The sequence below is a fragment of the Quercus robur genome, chromosome 4 (assembly GCF_932294415.1).
Source record: "Quercus robur chromosome 4, dhQueRobu3.1, whole genome shotgun sequence".
In the NCBI taxonomy this organism is placed as follows: domain Eukaryota; kingdom Viridiplantae; phylum Streptophyta; class Magnoliopsida; order Fagales; family Fagaceae; genus Quercus; species Quercus robur.
The window spans coordinates 26,492,299-26,520,112 of record NC_065537.1 but is presented as its reverse complement, the minus strand read 5'-3'; the positions used below and the strand labels follow the sequence as shown (position 1 = coordinate 26,520,112).

Sequence of the window (27,814 nt, the reverse complement as noted above, 5' to 3'; positions counted from 1 at the left end):
ACAAGTCTTTACTCTTTATTGTCTTTTTTTCTGTTTGATGGAGTTTTTTGTTCCCTGTCACCAAATCTGACTCTTAAACATCTAGTGGAGTTCTTAGTGTACATGAGATTAATTCCCAATTATCCGGTGACTTCACGGCATGGGAGATTCATACAGCCTTCAAGCAAATGGCACCGATGAAAGCCCCAAGCCTTGATGGTAGCTTGAAACAACCCAAAGCAAATGTTGGTATTGCCTAAATCACCGCTTTGATTAAAACCTCCCTACCCGCTTGGGAACAAAGTTTGTCTTCCCACCCTTGCAACTTCCTCCATACCCTTTCTTTGATGTGGTTAAAGCTTGCTTTTTTACCCCTACCAACCAAAGTTAGAAGCCCCAAGTATTTCTCATAAAACTTTATTTCTTGAACCCCCAAGACCCTCTTTATTTCCTGCCTAGCATCCTCTTGTGTGGATTTGCTGAATAAGAGTGTTACTTTGCTCTATTAATCTTTTGGCCAAAAGAAGCTTCATACTCCGAAAGAAGTTTGAGAAAATTTCCAAACTCTTGTGAATTAGCCCTACAAAAAAGAAGGCTATCGTTTGCAAAAAACAAATGGGTTAACTTGGACCCTCTTTTGCAAAGAGAAAAATCATTTATCTCCTTTGACCTTGCTGCTTTTTTAATTAATCTATGTAAACATTCTATACATAGTAAGAAAAGGAAGGGGGATAGGGGATTCCCTTGGCTTATTCCTCTAGATGGATTAATCCTACCCTTCAACTCCCCATTCACAAGAATTGAATATGAAATTGTGCACACACATTCCATGATTAAACCAATCCACCTGGAACAAAACCCTATTCTCTCCATAAGCTTCTCTAAGGAAACCCACTCCACCATATTGTAAGCTTTACTCATGTCCAACTTAAGTGCCATAAACCCAATTTTTCTTGAATTGTGATTCTTCATAAAATGTAAAGTCTCAAAAGCTACTAAAATATTATCTATAATAAGACGGTTTTTTGCAAAAGCAGATTGGTGCTCAGTTATAAGGTTTAGCAAAATCTTTTTTTAATCCGTTTGCTAAAACCATAGAAAAAATCTTATACTAGACATTACATCGGCTTATACTAGACATTACATCGGCTAATTGATCGATATTCAAAAACAAGTTTAGTGTTCTTTACTTTCGGGATAAGAGTGATGAATGTATGATTTATAGGGTGAGGCAATTTACTTATATTTAACCAAGAAAGGATGGTTGTTACATCCTAATCCACCATCCCCCAAATGTGTTGTTAAAATAGTGGGGGCATACCATCAAGGCCTAGGGCTTTCGTCGGCGCCATTTGCTTGAGGGCTGTATAAATCTCCCATGCCATGAAGTCACCTGCTAACTAGGAGTTAATCTCATTAGAAACCAACTGAGGATATGGGATAGTGACTCGGGTTGCAAGTCTAGCCTACAAGTAGTAGATAAATCCTCATAAAAATCAATCAAAGTGCCATTGGCCAAATTTATCTCAGACACTTCCATTGGGGCTTTGCCATGATATAGAAGCAATGATCAAAAAAACAATTTGGGGGCAACGAGGTGACAAAAGAAAGATCCATTGGATTAAGTGGGCAAATTTGACTAAGTCTAAATTGGTTGGTGGGATGGGTTTTAGAGACCTTACATTGTTTAATGATTCTCTTTTTACCAAACAAGCTTGGCGTCTCATGCGTAGTACAAACTCACTTCTCCATTGAATCTTTAAGGCCCTTTTTTTTCCAAATTACTCTTTAATGGAAGCCAAAGACTCAACATCAAGATTGTATGCTTGGAAGAGTATACTTAAAGGCAGAAAGGTTATCCAAAGAGGTTCTTGCTTCCACATTGGCAATGGAAAAAAAGATTAAAATCTGGCAGCAACATTGCCCTACTAAACATTCAACTTTGGTTACTGTTAAGGACAAAATTTTCACGCTACATGGCTTTATTTTATTGGCAACCCACACCACATCAATATTATCATGGATTTTAGGAAAATCTCTTTTAAAGCCCAAAAGAGCCCTTGCTTACACAAAACGATGCAAAAGCCCATGGTCCAAAACCCATGGCAAAATTATCTCATCAAAGCCCACGGTTCAATCTCATGGCACATAATCTCATTTTCAGCGCATGATCCAACCTCATGACTCTCATCGGGAGAATTTTGAGAGTCGTGGTTTGGAGAGCCAAAAAATATGTTCAGTAAAGCTCCAACGATTCAAAATTGATAAAGGAAACATGTTGCTTGGCATGTTTTCACCAATTTCCTGAACTCTGATGGGTCAGTGTGTAATAGGTAATATCTGGTATGCCACTCATATCACATAACACTTAAAATGATAAAACTCATCATTACTCTTTACATAAAACTTACTATTCATCATATAATTTAATTATATGATCTCACATAAATTATATTACTATTTTCATCTAAATCTGTAGACACTCGATTTCACTCGATTTTGTACCCATGATTTAATCAAGGAATATGACTAGAGTGACCATCCATGTACCCAAAAAAAAAAACAAAAGTCATTCTTGCATCATTTTGTCTTTGCATCACATGCATTAATTCATTCATTGCATATCATAAAAATGATCTTGAGATTCTAACGGTCGCAACGATATTTCCGGTTTCTGAATCGAACCATCGAATCAAAAGATATCGCATGATCAAGTTTACACAATCAACATGTATTGTGTCTAGGTAGAATCGACCACACATGATCAATTTAAATTAATTCTGATTGGTTAAATAATTAAAATTAATTAAATAATTTTGTGATTGGTTGATAATTAGTGTTTAAAATAGGGATGTATGCATGGGAATAAAAGGGATGACTGGATAACAATAAAACTGTGGATAATCTAAACTTTATCAAGATTTATTTTAAGGTATTTATCTTCAAGATAATTAATCTTAAAAAAGCTTGAATTATCCAGAAAAGAGACCAAAATATCATAAACAGAGGTTGAAAACACGTCTAGGTACAAGGATCCACCAAAAAACCCTAGAAGGAGAGACCAAATGGCACCCGAACACGAAAGTGCGTTCGGCCTCCAAGAGCCAATTAGGCACTTTTGGAGTGCCGAACGGCACTCTAAAAGTGCCGAATTGCCATCATGTGGACTTTGGCCCAACAACCTTCAGGTGGCGATAATGCACACCATTTTCGATCTTTTCGCAAAAGGATGCAACCGATTTCAAACCCTAATCATCCGTACCTATTTTTTAGAGTCTTCTGGCCTCTATAAATAAAGACTGAACCTCATAATTTAGCACCTTTTTTTTACGCTTTGAGAGGCATACGTTTTTAACTCTCAAACCACACATATTTTCTGATGATCTCTCTGAGTGTTGCTGCAAAATTAGGGTTTTTAGGTTTCAATGAGAATTGAACAAAATTCTTTAAACCCTAAAACATCCTCTCAAGAACAAAGTGTGCTTATGCAAGAGGTTGTTTCCTTCACCCTTCTCTTGTGATGTGATGATACATATTATATATCTTTCTTTTTCAAATATCTATGACTTGTTAATTGTCCTTTTGTTTAAAGCATGATATTTTCTATATGATTATTATAATATTTTTCTTGAATGTCAATAAATTTGCATGTGGACAATTTTTTTTTTTTTTAAACAAAACAAATCTGTATCTTTATAAGATATAGATCTGAATTTTTTCTTAAAACAAAACAGATCTACATCTTTATAAGATGTAGATCTAAAAATTGTCTTAAAACAAAACAAATCTGCATCTTTATAAGATGTAGATCTGAATTTTTTCTTAATACAAAAACTGATTTGCATCTTTCTTAAGATATAGATCTGAATTTTTCTCAAACAAAAAAAGAGATCTGCATCTTTATGAGATGCAGATCTAAATTTTTCTTAAATATGATTTTCTTAATACATGCAAATTGTTGAAATAAAGAAAGAGATTATGTATTGTTGTGTTTGTGTTTATTTTAATTCATGATTGCATAATTTTAGATTATGAGTGAAGTTTTCTTCTTAGAAATCTTTTTTTTTTTAAATATATAGCAAAACAGACCTGAATTTTTGTCATCAAAAAATCGTTCTTTTAAATATAATAAAACAGATCTGAATTTTTATCATCAAAAACCATTTTTTTTACATCCCACAAAGCAAATCTGATATTTTGACAAATCAAAATCATTTTTTTAACAATAAAAACATATCTGATTTTTTTAACAAAAAGAAGAGATTTCATCCATACATAAATTTGTGTGATTTAATTTTTCATTTACATGTTCAACATATCATGCATGACAAGCATAGCATAGTACATTGGTCACAAGAGTCTAGAAGACCAGACTTTGTCTGGGTGGAATGGGTGCCTAACACCTTCCCATTCCGTAACCTAGCCTCCGGATTTAGGTTTTTGGTTTAGTAGGTCTAGCCTTGTCTTCATTTGTTTTGGGTAGAATGTAACTAGGACGACATGTAAATATTGGTAGATTGTAACTAGGACCCAAAGCTATGTAACTTTTCAATTTTCCAGATATGTAATTTTTATTCAATCAATGAATAGAACTATTCAGTCCTGTATTTTGTAATTAGTATTTTTTCTTATTTTTTTGTATAAAGAAAAATAAGTGGCGACTCCATACCACTTACCCAAAAAGAGAGGTGCCTTAAAAAGGTACCCGAATCTCTTTTTTTGTGGGACACGTCTCTCACAAAATCAATCCCAAGCAAACGACTAAATCTATATTAATATCTCATATCTATCATTAAATGCTCTCCTTACTCTCCAAGATTTGGTCAAAACACAAAAGACCAAAATTACATCTCTAAAACTTCATCAAATATCAAACAACTAGTTTATTACATACTAAAAACGTATTGTATAAAACCATAGACTAAACATATAAATTTCCAAAGGAGGAAATTTAGCCAAAAGTACTAGCAGCAGCTCCAGCAGAAGCCATCTTAACTCTAGCAGAAGTTGCAACAGCTGCAACAATTGACACATGTCCAAAAATGGCATCATCAACCCATTAATGCCCAATCTCAGCAGCTTGCTACGATACACAAGGAAGAAAGGATCATGTAAAAGAAATCATACCATTTTAAGCTAAGATATTTAGCCTCCAGCTGCAGTACTAGAAATAAGAAGATCCCATAAAAGATATCTTACAATTTTTAGCCAAACCCATGAATTTAGTACAGATTTTTTTCCAGCAGAAGACCTCACACAGCTAACATCACCCAGTTGTGTCAGGACAACTACTACTGTGCAGCTGTCAGCTATTGCTGTACTGCTGTGTCAGCTACTGTACAGCTGCAATAGTAGACTTAAAGTTTCAGATTTCTTCTTTTGGCTAAAAACAAAAAACCCACTAAGGAAATCATTCATTTTGCTAAAAATCTTTCCTTATTTGCTGATTGTTCCTTCAACCAAATCCCATCTAGTTACATACTTAGCTCTATATAAAGAGGACCAAGACACAATACAACACACCATTACCCATCATATTCTTACTCTCTCATCCTCAATATTCTGAAACTTCATTCATTTTGCTACCCATAAACGCATCTCCATCTCTTTCTCCATTTCTCTTGCAAAATCTCTCTTCTTAGATAACAATACACAACACAACACACCACTACCCATCTCTCCCACACTTTATTATTCTGAAATATCATCATCTTGCTGCCCATATCTCTAAACATCTATCTTCATTTCTCTTACAAAATATTTCTTCTTAGAAAGCAACATAACCCATGACATAACACAAAAAACCACTCCAACAGCAACTATAAGCTCATGTATTTACTATATCTAACCTTCAAATTATCTATCTCATACTTCCACATATTTTACAAACACATTCCTCACAAACTATCCATACATACTTCCCACATATATTTTCTAATGTATCTTACAAACATCATATCTGACAAAACATGTATATTTTTTACCATCTTCATACATCCTAAAAAATATCAAACACTCTTCCAGAAACATGTTACAAAACCTTTCTCATGGAAGGCATATAATTATAATGCTAAAAGCCCTTCTTATGAAAGGCACGAACTTATAATACTAAAAACTTGTCTTATGAAAGGCATTATCACTCATATTTGACTAAAAACTAAAAGAGTATTACAAAAGGAAAAATCATTTAAGTGCATGATAAAAAGGATAGACTTAACTAACCTATGCATATGGCTGGATATATTCTCTCTCTCTCTATCTCTCTCTCTCCTGTTGCACCCATTTTCCCCTTCAATCATGAAGTCACCATGAACAGATTTATAATATCATACTGTACCGTTGGACTCAGATTATCATGCCGCGCAAATGTTGTCCACTAATGTTATATAGCTGGAGCCATAAACTATACAAAGATAAGTCATTATGTCTTTATCTCTGAATTTACATTATTGAATATATTTTAATTCATTATCATTGTGCTACTGCACTAATATTATTATACCGCTGGAATATTATCAGCTCACTAATGCTGTAAGGCCGGAGCCACAAATCGTATAAAACGATGTTATGCGGCAGGAGTCAGAAACATACAAAATAAGTCAATGTTTCTCTATCTTCAAGATTACATTATTAAGAATACATTAGCTCATCATTATTGTACTGTTGGATGAAAACTATTTTAATATTATCTCACTATTTAATAAACATGGATTCACTAATGCTTCAAAAATAAACATATGTATTAATAAATTGAATCCATATCATTATCGGATACATATTATTTGGACACAAACCATCTCTGGACATATATCATTAGGACAGGAACAACTGCTAGACATATATTATTCGGACATAAACCATCGTTGGACATATATCATTTGGACATGAACCACAGTTAGACATAAATTACTTGACATACATTACTTGGACATAGACCATAGCTGGACATACCTTATTATGTTGAGCATGGACCATAAACCACAACTGGATATGGACTATTTTGGATTCATCCTATCACTAGACATATGACACTTAATTAATTATTATCTAATATTGGAAATCACTTAATATACATCATTAAGATATTTAACTAATGACTTAATCAAAGCTATTATGCTAAACATATTATTTATTTATTTTAACCATTATCACGATTCTTAGACTTTGGACTTTATCTATATTGTAAGCTTAAAAATGCACTAGAAGCCATTGGTCTATGCGGCCCAATGTCGAGTTCCGGATTGAACTCCCCAAAACAAATCCGGGTCTAGTAAAGTCACCTCTTCAGCAGAAGACATATGGCTATGCGTAAAAACGGCCCCCGTCAGTTACTTCTCCCATAATTAAGTCCATGGAGGATGAAACAGTGGACTGTATAATTGATGAAGGTACAAGACAGCGGAATGTCGAGATAGTTAATGGGATCTTCATCCCTGAAGAGGCTGAGTTGATCAAGAGGATTTCTTTAGCTTGTATGCCATCTAATGACATTCTGTTCTAGCCACTTTCTGCTGATGGTCACTATATCTGCAAGTCTGGGTATAGATTTTTAAAAGAAGAGGAAGTTGAATGTGTATTGGAGGTGCCACCGGAAATGACAAGCATCTATGGAAAGGGTTTTTTGGTCTATAGAGATCCTAAATAAGTATAAAAACTTGATTTGGAGGGCGTGCAGAAATTCCCTACCTACTAAAGGGAATTTAGTTCGAAGAATTATTATTACGGATCCAATAGGTGACTACTGTGCAGCTGATGTGAAGGATCCTTTCCATGCTCTCTAGAGTTGCAGTGGACTAAATGGTGTTTGGGGAGATGGAGAATTATGGGGATTTCGTTCCGGAGAGAATTTTACAGAGTTTAAAAGTCTTGTCAAGTGGATTTTGAGAAGCTGTAAAGCTCCTGAACTATTTTTTATATTGATATGGTCGATATGGAAACAAAGAAACCAGATTCGCCTTAATCAGGTTAGCTGCCCACAGACCAGCTTGCATAGATTGCCAAAGACCGATGGAAGGAGTATAAATCAGTTAGACCCATGCCAAACCCACGAAGGTAGAAGCAGAAAACAAGATGGATTCCATCTCCAATGGATGTCTATAAAAATAACATTTACGCTGCTGTTTTTCCTAAAGCTAAAGGTTAGGTATAGGCGTGGTGATCTGTAACAGCTGTGGACTTGTAGTGGTAGCGTTAGTTCAACAATTAACTCAACTCTACCAACTAGTAGAGGTGGAAGCCACAATAGCATGTAGAGTTTTGGAGTTTGGCAGAGAGATTGGCATAGACGGAGGAGGGAGATTCAGACACGGTAGTGAAGGCCATGGGGAGTTTTGACAAAGGACTATCCTCTTATGGTCTACTGGTACATGATGCTTTATTGTTCGTTGATTTTTTTTTTTTTTTTTTTTTTTTTTTCAGAATTGTCCTACTCTCATATTAGAAGAAATGACAGTAAAATTGCTCATAATTTAGCTAGACTAGCTACGACTATGTCTAAGTGTACTGTATGGATAAAGGATGTTTCATTCGATACTTTGCCTTTTGTTCAGGCTGATTTAGCTGTTTTTTCTTAATAAAGTAAATGTCTTTTTTCTATAAAAAAAAATTCCCAACCCTCATTTATAAATGGAAACTTTGTTTTCCTTTTCCATAAACTTTGTCACAATTTATTTAACAAGGAGGGTTACAAGGAATACACAATGGGAGATTTGAACAAGTAGAATAAGACCAAAATGATGCTTAAACAAAGATGTAACTTGCATAAGAAATGTATCACTCAAGAACAAGCCTACAAACACTCTCTAGTCTCTTACTTCTACTTCTCTCTATTTTTCTGTGTATCCCTTTCTCTTGTGCCTCCTACTTCTTTTTATACTCACTCCTCTTTGCCTTCTCTGGAATGTGCTGTCCTCATACAGCTAGCGGGTTGCTTATCCCATCAAACACCGACACTACCATTTTCATGATGAAGATAAACCTTTGGAGCTTCAAGCATTGTTCAGGCCAGTCATTTAACAATAAATGCTACTGTGCCAAATAAGTGAATGTAATTAATGTGGATGTGACTATTACTTTATCAAGAAGCTTTATTATAACTCCTCGAACGTTTCTATATCTCTCTATGCCCTTCATCAGACGCGGAAGAAGTATTCCGTCCTCAACTGCTGATGATGGGACTGTCTCCAATACTCCTCAGCAAAAAAAGGCATCACACTATCTTCCGAGGTTCGAGGACTATTTTCCTTTCAATGGGCTGGCAATCTCATCTTTTGAGAACCCCCAATAATGTTGAACAGTGACAAGAATACTAATGTACACTGATAAAATTCACAAAGTAACTGCATTTACCATCATAGAAAGGCACTGAAGAGAATTGTGTCAAGGAAGAAAATAAAGTGTGTGGGTGAGGAATGCTAACACAGGACAGAGACAATCAAAGATTTGGATATTGAGTGATCTAAAGTGATTCTGATGTGTTTCTCAAATCCCAAATTATTCTACTTGCTTGCCTTTTGCTTGGTGGGTCAATAAATGATCTGTTTGTATGAAAGGGTTCACGTAAAACTGAACATCTTATGTTTAAGTAACGTAACTCGTGTTACGATATGAAAAGGGCTATGTTTTACTCAGTCAAACATTGTGAAACATTAGGTTGTGTTTAAGGTGCCCATCAAAAAAATAAAAAAGGTGCCAATCAAGGCTCCAGTCCATTGACTGTGGTGCTAATGATGTAACCTTTTACCTTCAATCCAAGAAGTAAAAGTTTTTTGGGTGACTAACTCTGAATTTGAAATTGGCTTGCTCACTTGTTTCGCAAAAAGACCATTTTCCCCTCAAAATTGACCTTCAAAGCATTTTTTCCACCTAAAATTCCTACATTTTCTCAAGGAGCCAATAATCAACAATATGAATATGTTTCTATATATACAAAAGCAATACCAAATACAATTCTATAGAAATCCAAAGTAATCAAAGCGCTCATACGTGACAACAGTGTGATACTACAATATAAATGAATATGTTGCAGATTAGAAAGCTGGGATGCACAATTCGCAATTGTACATTAATGCTCAGGATGAACAATCCAAAACTTGGATAATTTAAAAATGTTACATGACTAACGAAAATCTCTTTCACATGTACTCTGAACATTTATAGAAGATCAAAATCTCCAACAAGGTCTAGTGATCATCAGTAATGCCACTAAGTTATATGGGAAATAATATGATGGAAGTATAATTACCAAAGCTTTTTCCAACTACTCCTCATACAGCATAAGATGCGAAGGCTATCGATCTCAAAGTTGTTAAGATAACCACCCTTCCTAAAAATGGGCTCAACTCTATATTCTTGTACGGTACAAAAATTTGCAGCAACTCCGTCTATCCTATTTTTTCTTCCATTACCAATTAATATTTCTAACTAGGAAGGAAACGTAACATTACAGCCTAAATGTAACTTCCATTGCTCACAATTCATCGTGAGCCTTGGACTCTTGGTCAACTTTTTCATTTGATGAGTGAGCCTTGGACTCTGGGTCAACTTTTTCATTTGATGAGCCATCTGAATCCTTGGATGATTCGTCACTTTGGTTGAGGTTCTCCTCAGAAGTCGAGTTGGGATTAGTCACATTGTCCCCACTGCTCTCAGTCTCATTCTTTGTAGGCTTCTCAATTTTAGGCTTTGGCTTGGGAATTCTATTAATGCTTGAAACCTACACAAATATCAATTAAATGTCAATTGAAGAGTATTAAAAACATATAGATAAAGTTGTAGGCTATATACGTATTTACTTTTCATAAGAAAGGGAATGGGAATAATACCTTATCTTGCAGAGTGAAAACCTTCATATATACTTCTTCTGATGTGAATACTGGAGTACTGAATCCAGAAATCCTTTGGGAAAAAAAGAAAAGAAAGAAAGGTCAGAAAGAAAGAAGAAAACAGAAAAAACAGTTGGGCAATGTGAAGAAGAACATAAAGAAGAGGCAGGACATCAATAGCGAGAATCATATTTGCAAACAAATCAATAATTGAATTTATGAAAGGAGGGCTTGGCCCATTCTTGAAAATCAATTATTGTCCTTTTCAACCATGATATTATCCATTACAGCCAGTAATGCTTTATATTTTTCCATGAGATGGGAAATAAAGATTATCAACCACATGAGGTTTGTGAATAAGTCATTGACTGGTAATGAGCAAGAAATATTCGTCTATATGCTAAACATGATGCGTTGAACTCTTTAAGTCATTAGATACTTTTTATGAATGTCAACTAAATATTGTAAGTAAATTGCTCCCGGTTGTTCAATCATTTGATAATCAGTCATTCTTTGATAAATGATCACTATGACTCAAACTCAATGGAATTTGATCAATCCTGGCTCAAGACCCAGGATTCTATTTGATCATCAATCCAATCATTGTTCACATTTTTTCTTTTTCTTATCTATTCATGTTACTTAGTGCAAGATTTTTACAAAAAGATAACTTTATGACATAAAGATTAACCATTTAATTCTCATCTTAAGACTACAAATTTTCTAAATGGTTGCAAATGATTCTGCACTGTAAATAAAAAAGGAATCAGTAGTTCAATTGGATAACATAATGGACTCAGCAATAACTTTGGTGCAGCGGATCACTTGACCAAAACATAACATATTATAAGTCCAGTCCAGGTTGTATTTTGGTTTTGACATGACAATTATCTAGAGACAAATAATATTAAAACAAGGTCCATTATATTTTTAGTAAACTTTTCTCTGCCATTTCGTTGAAAGTATTTGGAAAAACCCCAGAAATTATTTAAACCACTGATGTGCACTCAAGCCAACATATCTGTCTTGAACTGTCAGCAGGAATACCGTATAAAGGAGCACAGAAACTAAAAAGGTTCAGAAGTTGCATTCAGAATATACTAGCAAATTCTTGCTATGGTATACATCAAAAATGCCTTTTTTTACGCAAAAGAGTGTGTTTTGAAGCAGTAAACCTTGATACTCATTTTCTAGTCAATCAAACATCTCAAACACAATTTCCAGCATCATTCTGAGAAGCTCCATTTACAAAGCCACTTCTCTAAAACCATACACAACTAATTCATAGACGCAAACACTTCCTGATGCTATGGGGCTTAAAATGGTATTACATACAAGTAATCATTTTTTTTTTTTTTTGAGAGAGATAATTACAACATGCTGCTAACCCCGTAGTTCAAGCCTTTCCCCCTAAAAGCAACTCTAATTAGTTGGTGCGTGGTTGACAAGTTAATAGTTATGCTAACCCTCATATTACCCCTTAGGTACTCATAATGATCAATCCTTGCCAAACAGTGTCAACATATAGATGATGTAGAACATATGGGTCTTGCTTGTCCCATTTAGATCTAAAGGCATTAATTTGTTCAAATTATTAATTTAAAAAAAAAAAAACTAGTCATTTACATCGATTTGAAATCCTGTGTCCTTAAAAGATGATTACCATCTTATGTCTATCCAAGCTCCCTCCCCCCTCCACAAACAAAAAGAAAATTTTAGGGCCAGTTTGGTTGGAGAGGTGGAAAAGTGGAAAGATAGAAAATGGTAGGAGATGAAAAAGTGGGAGGATAGAAAAATTTTTATTCTCTCCCTTTTGTTTGGTTGGAAGTGGAAGGATGAAAAAAATGAGTTTAAATAAATTTACTCATATACCGTTATTAAAAAATGATGCTCAATTAAAACAAAAAAAGTGACAAATAACCACAAAAAAAGAGCAATCACCCAAATTTATTAAAAAAAAAAAAAATCACGTCTAGTAAAATAAATAAATAAATAAAATAAAATAAAACCCACTATCACACCCAGGCCCTAGAAAAAAAAAAAAAAAAAAATGAGGCAGCGTTACTACCTAGAAAGCACGGACGCGGCTGGGAGGGTGGCGCACCCGAGTCCGACGCGGCGCGACGCGGGACGCGGCGTCCGACGCGGTTGACCGCGAGTCCGGCCGCGTCTGAGTTTTTTTTTTTTTTTTTTTTCTCGGATTCGAGCCGAATCGGCTGGATTCGCGCCGACGCGGCTCGATTCGCGCCGAATCGGCTTCGATTCGCGCCGAATCGGGCTGATTCGGCCAGAATCGGCCCGTATCGGCCATATCGGGTCGTATCGGCCGGCGACCGATACGGCCGATACGGCCGAAACAGGCCGGAAACGGCCGAAATCGGCCGAAAACGGCCGAAATTGGCCTTAAAACTCGTCGGAGCAGCCGAAATTCTGACCTCTCAGATGTGTTTTTTGCCTTCTTCTTTCTTTGTTTTATGAATAAAGTATATTAATGTGTTTTTTAAGAATATTTTTATAGTAAAAATATATAGAAAATATAAATAAAAATATTTTTAATAATTTTTTAATCGCCGAGTCCCGCCGCACCCGCACCCTACTTTTTCAAAAATTGCCGAGTCCCGCACCCGCACCCGCACCCGCACCCGAGTCTCGAAACGCACCCGTGCTTCATAGGTTACTACCTAGAAGAAGAAGAAAAAAAAAAGGCACGTCCAAGCCTAGAAAATCAAAAGAATAGAAAAAAATAATAATAAAAAGAAGAGGCAACCTTACCTAGGAAAAAAAAAACAAGACTAAAAAAAGGCAACGTCTGCACAGGGGAGAAAAAAATAAATAAAGGCAACTTGAAGAAGCCCATGTGCACATGCACATGGGTATTTTTGTCAATTAAGAAAAAATTCATCCCCACTTAGTTTTCTCTCCATTTTGGAGAGAGAACATTTTAGTGGGCCGGGGAGAAAACACCTGGGCATTTATTTTCCTTCCTTCCTATCCAACTAAACACACTCCAAAAAAGTTTTCCTTCCTATTTTCTTTCCAAAATTTTCCATCCACCCTGGTTCACCTCCAAATAAACACACCCTCAAGGGAATAAAGAAAATGAAAAGAAGTAAATATATGATGGTTATCAAATGGAAGTTACAACAGGTGGTCTTCAACCAAAATTTGATGTTATCATGGTTAACTGCCAGCAGCCTCCAAAATTTAAACAAAGCTTATAAGTTAACCCAAACTGGATTAGACTGAAAATTAAACTCGACTATCACTACCAATGAAGTGACCAAGGAAGTAACGTTCTAATAGTTTTGGATATTTTCTTGGGGGGAAAACATTTTTCAAGGAAAATGAGTAAATGACTCATTTTTCCTGTGTTTGGTTGCAACCTTGAAAATAATCTTAAAAATATTTTTGGTATTTGGTTTGCATGAATTGTTAATATTTATATAGGCACAATGGTGAGTGGTAATTCTAGAGGTGGTGGTGGTGGTGGCACAAAGGAATGGAGGGGGAGTACAAATGAGGGCACTAACAAATGGCAGAAAACATTTTCTGCCTCTTTTGGGTTATTTGCCATTGACCATGGTCTTCACCACACCAAACACCAAAAAATGCAGAAATCATTTTTGAGAAAATATTTTTTTGCTGAAACAAGTGGAGCATAATTGGCATTGAATTTTGCAACATTTGTTCTTTCAAAGGAACAATCAGCCATTTACTCATTGGTCCCGTTCCTCTTTTATAGAACCAAATGAGGTTTTTTTTTTTGGATCTCATAAATGAGGTATTTGTTGGTCATTATATAGACACATACACACATTTATACACTAATGATGCAGCCATAGCACAGTCCTATTGTACACACAGTTATGCATTCAGCCAGAAAGTTATAAGAACAGCTTACCTCTTCTGCTCAGCCTCTTTTTCATCCAACCAAGTCTTGAATTTGTCAGCATCGCTTATAACCTGTATTTACAAGAAATCAATTCCCATACCAATGCTCAATAGACGATAACTCAAAATCATTCCAACAAATTTTAGACAAATTTTAAAAGAAGATAAATGTTCAAACACCTCATCTATTTTATCTTTTGGAAGCCAAGGTTTTTTTTTCTCCCAGCCTTGTACAATCTGCAGATTCTCAGAAGAGGAAATCATTAATGCACTTGTAAATAAAGCAAATTAAAGATACATAGGAAAAAAAAAAGGAAAGACAATGATTTACCATATAAAACTGAACATTTTTGTATTTATTGAAATATTTCCAAAAAAGAAAAAATATATATCATGTGTCATATATCCCTCTCACTCTACACTCTCCCACTCATTCTGTGGTTTTCATGTAACTTATAAAAAAATGCCCAAATTCTCAATCAAAATTAGTAATTTAAAGTTTAAACAATTTTTCAAAAAATGTAAATATTCAAGATTACTCGAGAAATTTTAGCCAGAATTTCCACCACTATGCTACTAAATGTACAGATTGTAGTGGTATATCGAACAGGAACAACGGGTAACTGTTTGCCTCAAAACATGGCAAAATGTAGATAGGTATATGTAACTCCAATTAAATTCCTAAATGCAAGTCATAATGGAGGGGAAAAAAAAAAGAGTTTCAATAGGCATGAAATTATTTACTTCATATTTAACAAGACATGGTTTTCATTTTTGCCATTTGATATGTTGAGATCATCCTGCCCTTTGTCCCCAAAGAAGGCCTCATATATTATTTTTGACAATAATTAACAACAATAAAGGCAAAAGAAGTAAAGAAAAGACTCCTTTCCAGGTGAACCTAAATTTCTTTGTCTATTATGCTTTTCTTATCTCTCATGGTTTCACTCTCAGTCTCTCACTATCATCTCTCTTTTCATAAGTTACACATGTACCCAATGGATTTTGCGCCAACAACCTCACTGTTATCTTTTTCTAGATCCCCTAAACCATTGAAAATGTAACAAAAGCCAAATACATAGTGTATGTGATGCGGGAGGCACAAAGAGATATCTATTTTTACTTGATTTTGGAAGTCAATTACATTTTTATAGGTATTATTTAGATTATTAGTATTTTATTGAATTTTCTAGAGTCAGGGTTATTTTGTAATTCAATAAGGGTGTGTTTGAATATTGTTTATTGCTGAAAACTGAAAACACTGAAGCAAATAATTTTTAAATGTGTGAATAGTACCATGAGACCCAGTTTTAATGAAAATTTTGCTGAAAAAAGTACTTCCAGGTCTTGTGAACAGTGCATAGGACCCGCCATCCAAAAACGCACTGCTAGGAAACTCGCAAAATGCGCTTCCCAAACGGGCACTAAGTAGAAATTCCCAAGTAAATTAGAATTATGTTTTTCTATGTTAGTTAGAATTAGGTTTTAGTAGTCTACATAAGCCCAATAATGTACTCTAATGGAGATTTCTGTTTTGATGATGAATAAATTTCACTTGAAATTCTCCAAATGGTGCTATCGCCAGCCAATCCTAGGTGCTGACCCCTAGTTGGGTCCTCTCTTGCTTGGTGCTGACTCCTAGGTCACCTATCCTTTAATTCTTTAATTTTACTTTTGCATGGTTTTGGTTTTTTCCTACTTTAAATACATATAATCACTATCAACGACAAGAACTCCCTCCAAGTCATTAGTGAGAAATAGCTTTTAATAGTCTAAGCTTCCATTTCAGAATTGCAAATTGCATGACTTAGCAGACATGGGTAACTCTCACTTTCAAACATGCAAGTCTAGGAGAAACATATTACAACAGTAGCCTGGGAAATTTTTTGTGGGCTAACTGAAAAATATTTAGTTGAGAAACTCTTTCAAACACAGAAATCAGACTTAGAACTGAAAGGCATCAGAAGAATATTTTGCATATTCATTCTTCATTTAAGACCATTGATATCTATCCAATGAAACACATTTTTCCTATAATATCAGTGACCTATCAAGCTGCACCTGTTGGTTCAGTTTAAAGATGTATCAGCATATACCAAGGTCAGAGAAAGAGGATAGAAAATGCATTTAGCCAATACAATACTGGTATCCCAAATTTTGTCAATAAAGTACTGGAATGTCAAGAATCATCTAGTCAACTAATTGCAGTAATGAATTGATTTACCCTTCATTTTTCAGGATTAGAGAACTATTCCTCTTCCCCTCCTTTTTCTCAAGATAAAAAATGCAAGTGTTTATAGTGAAAAAAGAATCTGATGAGATGAAAAACTAAGAGAAACGAAATAATCAAAACAACATTCTCAGTCCATTCTCCTGCATCAATTGTTTTTTTTTTTTTCTAAGATGATTTGAAATTTGATTCTGTGAATTAAGCAACAGCAGCTTTGTTGTACTTTTTTTTCCCCCTGGAAGTAAGTTTTGGCCCAAAGAGGAGCACTGAGAGAATTAAACTACTGACCTCCGTTGTATGAATTGTGGTCCATCATACAAAAGTAATTAAGCCTTTTGTTTTAGAAAATATAAATAAATTAGAACACCATCAAAATAATCTAATATTCTAGTCTATAGTACGAGTCTAAATTACAACTAAAAGTATGGTTATTTTTTGTGCCAATCAGCCAACCATCATATATACTATATACTTGCTGATAAACTGTTTCCATTTCTTAAGAGCCTAGGTTTGTTTCCAAAATTAAACTTTTATCTTGTATAGTTCCACCTTACTGACTTCCAAGTACTCATGCAATTCTGTAGGGTTAAATGTTCAACACATACATTTTCTTCCTACTTTATACTAAATTATCTCACTAATATATCTTTTCCCTGGCTTCAACAGTTTGAAAAACACAAACTGGTTTTATAAAATAAAAAAAAAAAAAAAACACTAACTGGTTCAACCACCATACTGATTTCCTCCTGAAGCACGTGCAAAAATATATATGGATTTTTTCTCAATTGAAATTTGTTATAACTACACTGTCACCATTTGAAGTACCTGTTGCAGTTCAACAAGATATTTCCGAGCATGTTCAGCTGCTGCCGGCCGTGCAGTAAGCTCTTTCAATCTACAACCAAAAGTTCACTAGGTCAAACAGCATGTTTAGCCTCTCTAAATTCACAATATTAGAAGCAGACATACTCAATTCAGTTCAACTCAAGATAGCCCTAATTTCAACAACAATTTTATTACAAGATATACCTGAAGAACATGGGATCACCAAAATCTTTTAACATATCTAAGCGTTTCTGAAACTCTGCAGCTGTAGCATCTTCACCGTCTGTATACAGCCAATCTTGCACCTGAGGTAATTCAAGTTTCTTAAGTTAAAAAATATCTAGTGGCAGCTATGCGACCACAAGCATTCTGATTTGGTAAAAAAAAAAAAAAAAAAAAAAAAAAAATCCAAACCTCATCAAGCTTTTCCTTAAAAGATTCGCGTTCCTCAGCAGTAGAAATTTGTTCAAACTCCTCAGATGTTTCAAGCTGGAATAAAAAAAATGGCATCAATTGAGGAAGCCTCTTTATATGTCCAGTAGACAACAACAATAACAATAACAACAAAGCCTTAGTCTCAAAACTTTGGGATCGGCTATGGATCCTTAAAAGATTAATTGGTGTCGGCCAAATGTATTTTTCTCCAGTAGGTAAGGTATATTAGAACGTCTTTATGGATTTAGGGTTTGTTTGGTTGAGAGGATGGAAAATGGGAGATGGAAAATGGAGGGAAGATTGAAAAGTGGGATGAAAGAAAAGATTTTTGTTTCCCCTTATGTGTGTTTGGTAAGAGGGATGGAAAAGTGGAAGGAGATCAATTAAATTAATATTGTGCCCTTATTGTAGTTTGAAATGATGGGGATAGTGTGTGTGTAATTTCATAATTTCATTGCCTAAGGTCATTTTCTCCCCTACTTGGAAGGAACCAAATTGGTGGGCGTGGATGAAAAATCCCAATCCCCAACATTTTCTTTCTAGCCAAACTGTAAAAAATCTTAGTCTCTTCCCCCTTTTTCTTCCCCCTATTTCCATCCTCTCCCTTTTCACCCCAACCAAACTCACACATAAGGAAAGAGAGTAAAACCATAATAGGGCTTTATATGGAGGAATTAAAAGTAAACTTTGAACTTCAAAGTCATCATGAGTAATGCAAATGGAAAAAATCTAATATGTTAAATGAAATAAATGGTTGAATTAGTAAAAAATTTCAAACCTTTTCTTTAGTAGCATAAATATATCCTTCCAAGTTATTTTTTAACTCTGCAGTTCTTCTTCGCTCTGCATCCTTTTTGTCCAATGCTTCTAATCTACGTTTAGCTTCAACAAATGATTCTTTCGAAAGAGACATTCCAGGCCCCAATGTCTTCTCAACAATCTATAATTAATAAATGAGGGAAGTAAGCAAGGATAGTGTGGAAAATGGATATTTAATATCAGAAAATGTTTTAGACAACTGTTAATACACCTTAAGAAAATTCACTTTTTTTTTTTTTTTACCTTAAGTGGAACCTTAAATGTCTTCTTTTTCAGCTTTCTCTCTGTACCAAGATCTGGGGTATTATGTTCTTCTACATTAGAGTTAGATGAGTTACTAATCCCACCATCCACATGCAAGTCGTCATTAATTTCTTCTGAAGCATTATTTGCACCAGCTTCAATTGATATGTTGGGGGAAGCAGTAGTTGAATTCTCCAGGGTCAAATTCTTTTTAGGAACTTCTACCCATTCTGATATTTCAATAACTGCATCTGCCCTATCCAAAGAAAGAATTCCACTTCTACTGAGAGAGAAATGCAAATTTGCCTTAATGGGGGACGACAAGTTCCGGGATGAATATCTGAAAAACATAAAGACAACATGACATAAATCCAAATTAGAATGTCTGAAACTTCTGTGTGGAGAGAGGGTTGCGATTGCTTGAAGAATCAAAGCAAAATGCACATGAACATAAGATTTAGGAATTTGCTAATCTTACTTTTCACTCGCATCTGTTAAACCAGACACATCATACTGAGCAAATATGGGAGAGGTAACACCAGGTGGTAAAAGATCTTTATCGTAAGAAAGTGAAACTTCAAAATCTTTCTTATGGATAATGGACCTGAACATCTGTTATACAAGCAACCCCAAACATAAATAGTAGAATTAGAGAGGAAGACTAATGCATTCAAAGTATTTTTCCAACCAACCTTTCTCTTACAGAAAAAGAAAAAAGAAAAAAAAGATTCATATTGCCTTGTTGTTTACCTTGCTCGGAAGTTTCTTCATTCGTTGTACAAGTAACTGCCTAGTGCTCTCATCTTTCAAAAGTTCAGGGCCGTCTAACTCAAAAACAAGCCCATAGGAAGAACCATCAACCATTCCCAGCTTACGGTTCAATTTGATTCCATCACTTAGATTTGCGGCATGTAGTGCTGCACCGAGAACTATAGCTTCATCAGCATCCAGATGTTTGTCCAGCTCTTTCCTTCCAAGAAATTCCTGGAGCTTAGCCTGTTATTAGGGAAAAATAAGTTTTTTCTTTTTTTGGATTCATTGACTGTCAACCATGAAAGCTCAGACATAAATTTCAAAAGCTAGTACTGTACAATAAAATTAAATCAATTTCAATATATTTTTTTAATTGGTACAATACACATCTGGTGGGTTTTGAACCCACAACCTAACATTCCAACCCATTCTTATGGAAGCAAAAGTGTCATTTGAACCATAACTCATTGGTTAATAATTTGAAGTAATTGAGACGCCGATATATAACAAATCATAATGGTGACAGGTAACACTAAAAATAAAAATAAAATAAAAAACTAATTGCACATTGGCATGCTAAACATTACCATGCACCTTGACATTGACAGTTTAACCTGTATCATGAAGCCCGCACAAAATGACATGCAATTGCATGCACATTAATATGTAGTTAAACCATATTTATGATTAATATCTAGTTGAATCTCATGCAAAGCTGTGAGTTATGCATTTTTCTTTTGATTTGTGCACAGGATGAATACACATTTTGCATTCACCTCTTCATTGAAACAAACAAATAAATTGAGTATTCTATGCAGCACTTTTTACATATATGCCAAAATTTCATAAACCCTTAAACCTGCCAACCATACACAAATCATTCATATTGGACCCTGAGGAATCAATAAGAATTTTGCCAGAGCTTCAAAGGATTGGTCATAGGTTTATTATTGTTGCACATATAATTCAGAAATATGTCTAGAAGACAAATTCTAACTGACACACAGAAGTAAAAAAATGGAGAATGAATCTTAAAAACTACCTCCAGAGAGTATCTTTAAAAAAAAGTTGGAGCATATCTTTTAATAGCGCCACAAGGGCAAGAAATAAACTTTTAAACTAAGCAAGTAAGGTCAAGATAATTCTCTCATAGAATTGAGCTCAGAAACCCATCTTCAATTGAGTATAATATGCAACTAGCCTCATGCGATTAATGTTTCACTACTTGAATTCGAGATAAGATTCTTGCTCAAGAGCAAATTCATCAAGAAGATGACATTACAAACCTGCAACTTTGGGACTCTGGTACTACCACCTATCAACTCCACTGCATATATCTCATCCAACTTCAAACCAGAATGCTGAAGCACTTCTTTCACAGGTATAAGAGATTTCTCCCACAGATCTTGACAGAGCTCTTCAAACTTCTCACGGGTTATGGTGCTCCTGGGGTATGGGAGAAAATTCATTATAAGTATTAATAATTGATCAGTTCATTACCTAAGGGCCAACCATCAGTATGCATAACTTGTAAGATAAAGGGGACAAGATAATTATGTTTAGAAATATAATGTAAACTGTTGTCTATAGAAAAATATAATTATTTTTTTTTGATAGGTTCTCTTCATTTTAGTTGGGACTTTCTTGCATGCTTCCCTAATGCTTGGATTAAGCCTCTTCCCTCATACTTTTTTTTTTGATAAGTAAGAAAGATATATATTCAAGAAGCTACCTCATGAAAAACATAAGGTAGAACAAAGAGTACAGAGAAAAACAAACAGATAGGAAAAAAAAACAAGAAGTCAAACGGAAACCAACAAAGAACTAATTACAAAGGAGAGAACTAAGGAACAAAGGGAGAGAGTCACTAGAGGTGAGTCCCCAAGCCCTAGACCAATCAAAAAGAGAACCACTAAAATAAGCGAGCAACTGGTCATCAAATTTGTCCCTGTCCTCAAAAGTTCGCCAATTTCGCTCCCTCCAAATACACCACATTAGGCACAACGGAGCTAAATTCCAAATGTTAGAAGAGTGCTTTCCAAACCAATTCCACCAACCGAAAAGCGTATCTGCAACCGATCTTGGCAAGACCCAAGAAATTCCAAAAGATCTAAAAACCAAGCTCCACAACTGATAAGCTTTTTCACAATGGAGTAGCAAATGATTCACCGTCTCCCCATTACAACGACACATAATGCACCAATCAACAAAATTAAAGCCTCCACCCCGCAGAATGTCCCCTGTAAGAATCTTCTCCCAAGTTGCAGTCCAAACAAAAAAAAAGACGTGCGTAGGAGCCTTAACCTTCCAAATACCTTTCCAAGGAAAGATAATAGGCAAGGGACTTCGAAGCTTATCGTAGAACGAGCGGATGTCAAAATCCCCCTTCTTCGACAACTTCCATCTCATACGGTCTCCGTGCTCAGATTGAGGTAAATTAGAACCCAAGGTATGAAGGAATTCATCCACATCTCCCATCTCCCAATCATTTGGATCCCTAAATAAAAGAACATTCCAGCTTCTCCGAGCCTCAGTCCCCAACCGTTCGAGAGACGAGGCCACAGATGCCTCTCTATTAGTAGCAATCCCATACACTACCAAGAAGGATAAATGGAGTGGTAAGTCCCCACACCAATTCAAAACTTCACTCTATCCCCCACCCCTACCTCAAACCGAATATATTTGCTAAAAACCTCCCAACCTTTTCAGATACTTCTCCATAAACCACACCCATGAACACCCCTACCCAGCTTGGAAGACCATCCCCCCCACTCTTCCCCAAACTTCAAAGCTACAACCCTCCTCCAAAGACGAGTCTCCTCAACCCCAAACCGCCATAACCATTTTCCTAGTGAGGCTTTATTAAAAGTAGTTAATTTCCTTATTCCCAAACCACTATTAGCCTTAGGAGCACACACCTTATCCCACCCCACCAAATGAACCTTCGAATCCCCCCACAAGAAGTCCCTTTGCATCTTCTCAATCTTATTAGCCACAAATGAACCTTCGAATCCCCTCTTCCCTCATACTTAAAACAGCCAACACTAAAAATAAAAAGCAGAAAGAAAAGAAAAGGAAAGAGGATCTATAGCATTCTATTAGGTTATTTACGAGTCAACCCTTCACATGTTTCGGTGACCAAAATAGTTTAAATTCATGAAAAAAACAATGTCATCAAAGCTTCATGCATGGCAGAAAGAAGTGACGTGACATACTAGGTTTCATGTTGCTGAGGATTGAAGCCATTAAATCATGTTATAACCTACAGTCAATCAACAATTGACAGAGCATGCATAGTCGATACTAACAATAGTGTTTCTAAGAGCAGAGCAATCTAGCCTCATTGAAAATAAAATAAAAAAGGCTCAAAGTCTCACGAGAATCCAGAGTTTGTATGTAAATGGCCTGGTTAATTTCAGTTCATTCTACTGGTTCTTTGGTGAAAATGGACTCTTTAAAATGCTATATCAAAGAATAAGGATTCACAGTGGTAAACAAGCTTTCTTCACTAGTTCAACAGTAACGTCACTTTTTCTTTATGTAAATAAAAGCTTATAAACAAAAAATAAAAAATAAGTTATAACAAATTTTTTTTTGATAGGTAAAAAGATTTATGTGTGTTATAATATTTCACTAGGAATGGATAATGTGCTTGAATATCCACCTACCTGAAGTCCCGATCATCATAGAGGGATTCAACTGATATTGGGGCCGCTGTGTTTGCACTTAGAATTTCTTTTGTACGCTTAACCTGTTTCTTCAATTTAGCCATCGCCTTGGCAGACTTCCGCACATCAACCCCATTTCCAACTTGTTTATTGAACTCATCTGCAAAGTATTCCACCAGCCGTAATTCCAAATTCTGACCCCCAAGCTCGGGGTCCCATCTAACTTCCTTAACCTGCACAAAATTTTTGAGCTTAATGGCAAGCTAAAACCACTAAAATATGCCAGTGTAAGAAACGAAACAAGAAACAGCATAGAGAACAAAGCAAAAGGCAACAAAACACAAATGCTACAAAGGTTTAAAATATAACAACTACAAGTACAAGCTATGTCATAATAAAGTTTAATAAAAATTGGCACAACAAATTGCCTATACTTTAAGGAAGAGAGTGACTACAAGCTGATAAAGAAGTAAAGAATGGTTGAAATTGGCATCTTTTTTTTATTGGTGGTAAATTACACACAAACCAAGTGGGTTTTGCTCACAACCTCTCCCTCCAGCCATTCTTATGGGGGGAGGCAATGCCATTTGAGCGAGAGTTCATTGACACTAACATCTATTTCACATCAAATCAAAGTAGCCAACATAATCAAAATCATTAAAATAGTCTATCAATGTGAGGAGTTTGTGTCATCAATGAAACTTTCCAACGAATCTGGTATTGTTACCCATCCGCAACATGAATGGGGAACAAATATCAAAATCCTGACCTCCACGTGTTCGTCTATATAGAAAAAATGGATACTTAAATTTTTTTTTTTTTTTTTGATTCTCAATAAATTCAACAACTGCAAGGAAATAAATTACTAATAAAATATTTGCTAAGAAATGAATCACAAATTGGAGTTCCTTCTTGTATATACTTTTATCAACTTAGATGACTTTCAATCATATACAACTTCAAAAGAATACGAATTTAGGGTCAAGCTTAACAATTGCAATTTGCAATAAATATTTATATCCTATTCCTAACTCCTACGAAAGTTGCAATGTATCGAAGCTCAACTGAAATTGGTTTACTAACAAAGTCTTCCCACACTCTTTAGCAAAAATGGATACCTTCCAAAAAAATTTAAAAAACCCATAAATGGATTCTCATGGAACTACTAAACTAAGCATGGTAATGAATTATTCATTCACAGTTTAATCTATACAGCTACCAATCATTCACAACCTCACAAGAATACGAATCAAGTTTCAAACTTAAAACAATTGCAATTCACAACAAATATTTCCTACCCTATTCCCAAACCCAACCAAAGTAGCAATGTATCGAAGCTCACCTGAAATTGGTTGACTGACACGGTTTTCCCAAACTCTTTAGCATTATAAGCCGAGTAATACACGAGCGCGGCATAAGTACTGCTCGATCCCATATCGTAGAAGATAACATGCCTCGATTCATTTGAGAAATCCTTATCGATTCCATACTGCAATGCCGCCCCGGAATACTCATTTATCAACGAAAGCACATTAATTCCGGCCAACTGCGCCGCCTGAATCAACCCTCTCCGCTCGGCTTGCCCGAAATACGGCGGCACAGCAATCACAGCATCCTTCACCGGCACCTTCGAATGAAACTCGGCCAAATCCGCCGCGTAACCCAAAATCATCGCCAGTATCTCCTCGACCGAATAAACAGCGACGCCGTCGTCGCCGCCGTCGACTTTGAAACTCACAGCGCCTCGAGAATCCTCCACAATGTCGAACGGCAAGTACATTGAATCGAGAACCTTCTTAACGTAACCGTAGGGCTTCCCAAGCATGTCACGGACTTGCGAATAGACTTTCTCCGGGTACCGCGCGACGATTCCGGCGGCCTCTTCGCCGAGAAGACGAGTGCCGGAGTGGAACGCGACTAGCGCCGGCGATTTCCGCTTCGACATCTCGTTGATCGCGATCGAGATCGGACTCTGGCCGGGCTTCAGATTCACCACCGCTACTTTCCCCCATTCGGAGCCGAGATCTACGCTCGAAACCGCGGATTCGGATCGATCGAATACAAAGCAGAGCACAAATAAAACCAAACCTAGCTTGATAAAGAACTTGGATTCCATTCTGGATTGTTCGAGAGCCTCTGTAAAAATATAGCAAAAATATAAACACAAAACCACAAAAACTCAGCTCGAATCAGAATCGAATTATGCAAAAGAGTGTTGAAATTTTTTTTTTAATAGTAATGGAAAGTGAGAAAAAGCTAAGCTCGAATCGAATAGAGTGTATAAACATCAATTCGAGTTTCAACGTTTCACTTACGTCGAACCAACAAAAAAAAAAAAATTAAATCTGATTTTCGATTTTGTGGAAAGCTCAAGCTCAAGCTCGAATCGAATAGAGTTTATAAATTTCAATTCGAGTTAGGAAAGAGAGAGAGACCAGTGGGGTGTAGATCGCATTCTCTGGAGAGAGTGAATGAAATGGTGACTTATCGAACGGTTGATGAGAGGAGAAGGGGGAGCTTTGCTTTTCTTTGTATTGTTTTGTTTTGTTTTGTTTTTTCGGTTGTGTTTTTTTAGTTTTTGGAGTGGTGCGGGGGTTGTGTGGAATAATCAATATAACGGGTGGGTAAATTGCTTTTTCACTTATTTTGGGGAAGTCTACGTGGCAGTTGGAGTTATGGACGTGACCAATGACGTAAAGCCACATGTTAAAATGTACACGTGGTGGATTTTGATATGGTTTGTGGTGTTGTGTGCATTGTTGTCATAGATGATCCCTTGTGGAAAATTTTGAATCAAGTCAAGTCAACTCCACTCCGTCTTGCTCATGCTGCGTGTGGTGTGGGCCTTCCAGCTCTCCCAAGTTCTAATGAAATTATTACCAATATTCTAGTTTTTTAACCCAAAAAAAAATATTACCAATATTCTAACCTTTTTTTTTGGGGTCAAAAATTAAAGTACTATCTAAATTTTTATAAAAATTTGTTTTCATCGTCAAACCTTAAACTATAAAAAAAAAATTTAATCCTAAATTATTGAAAATTTCCATCCACATATTTTTTTTTCTAAATTATTAGAGAAAAAAAAGCTCTTTACAAAATTTAAAGATAAAAAAATAATTTTTTTTAAGTTTAGTTATGAAAAATAAATTTTTGGTAAAATTTAAGAACCAAAATAGTATTTTACCATTTTTTGTTGTTGATAAATAGTACGATAGAGTTTCAACTTATGACATATGTTCTATAAAGATTTATTTTTTAATTATCAAACCAAAATTATAATAAAAACTTAACAATTATTTAAAATAAAATAAAATAACTTACCAACTGGATTAACTAAAATAATTGTCAATTTCTTTAAGACTTTTTTCTTTTCTTCCCATGTGTATATTAAAATAAAAACAGCTCAAAACATTTTTCAGTATTTTAACACCGAGGTGAGTGAAAACTAAAAAATAAAAATAGCTCAAGACCAGTTTTCAGTTTCCTTCACAATATGGAAACTGAAAATAGTTTTTGATTTTTGCCTAAAATAAGTTACCAAACAAGTTTTTTGCCTTAAGAAATAGAAAATTGTTTTTTAAAACATAAAACTAAGAGAAAAAACGGTTACCAAATATAGTCTTAGTATTCTTAAAAGAAAAAACAGTGAATTAATCTTATATTGAAAAATGAGTGTGAGTTAAAGAGGTTTAAACTTGTGTTGTGTATCTAAGAATTAGACTCTTTCTGAAGATACACTACTATCAATTTCTTTAAGACATTTTCTCCATCTCCCGTGTATATATGTTAAAATACTTAGTATTCTAAAAAAAAAAAAAATAAAACCCACAATATTTTAAGTTTTTATAAGCAACTAGTCTTATCACATGCGCTTTGTGCGTGCGATGAAACTTTTTTTGTTTTTATTTTTTGGTCTAGTGTCATAATTTCTCTTTAAAAAAAAATGGATAAATTTGTTTTAAAGACATGGATTAGTAAGAGATTGTTTTATTTTGCAGGCATTTTAAGTAGAGTTGGAGATTTATTTTTACCAGGTTGTCTTCAAGTTTTTTCCCGATTAAACGTAAGGTTTAAGGATATTTATGAACTACATAAAAGTCCAATTAAAAAAAAAAAATCTTATAAATAGTACTAGCTTCTGAGCACGC

General features: G+C 35.2%; 1 protein-coding gene across 2 annotated transcripts; it reads right to left on the bottom strand.

Moving 5' to 3' along the window:
• Positions 1-10,055: 10,055 nt before the first annotated feature.
• LOC126721026 (heat shock 70 kDa protein 17) lies at positions 10,056-26,258 on the bottom strand. Of its 2 annotated transcripts, none has more exons than XM_050423976.1 (15): positions 26,102-26,258; positions 25,009-25,802; positions 23,667-23,899; positions 21,285-21,444; positions 19,996-20,241; positions 19,724-19,857; positions 19,246-19,585; positions 18,962-19,123; positions 18,163-18,237; positions 17,953-18,053; positions 17,749-17,818; positions 14,874-14,930; positions 14,704-14,765; positions 10,803-10,875; positions 10,056-10,693 (listed from the first exon to the last, which is right to left on the bottom strand). In XM_050423976.1, the coding sequence occupies exons 2-15, from the start codon at positions 25,780-25,782 to the stop codon at positions 10,448-10,450; spliced, it is 2,733 nt and encodes a 910-aa protein (XP_050279933.1). In that variant the 5' UTR covers positions 25,783-25,802; positions 26,102-26,258; the 3' UTR covers positions 10,056-10,447. The 2 variants fall into 2 exon arrangements, with proteins under 2 accessions (XP_050279933.1, XP_050279935.1); XM_050423978.1 differs by having other exon boundaries at positions 25,982-26,249.
• Positions 26,259-27,814: the final 1,556 nt, after the last annotated feature.

Bases quoted from the DNA above. Each gene is read 5' to 3' on its own strand.
- LOC126721026 (XM_050423976.1), bottom strand. From the start codon at position 25,782: ATGGAATCCAAGTTCTTTATCAAGCTAGGTTTGGTTTTATTTGTGCTC. The intron at 18,238-18,961 runs GTTTGAAATTTT...TTTTTATTCCAG, and splicing joins TTTATGCTACTAAAGAAAAG to CTTGAAACATCTGAGGAGTT. The intron at 17,819-17,952 runs GTATATCTTGTA...TTTTGGTTGTAG, and splicing joins GGTGATCCCATGTTCTTCAG to ATTGAAAGAGCTTACTGCAC.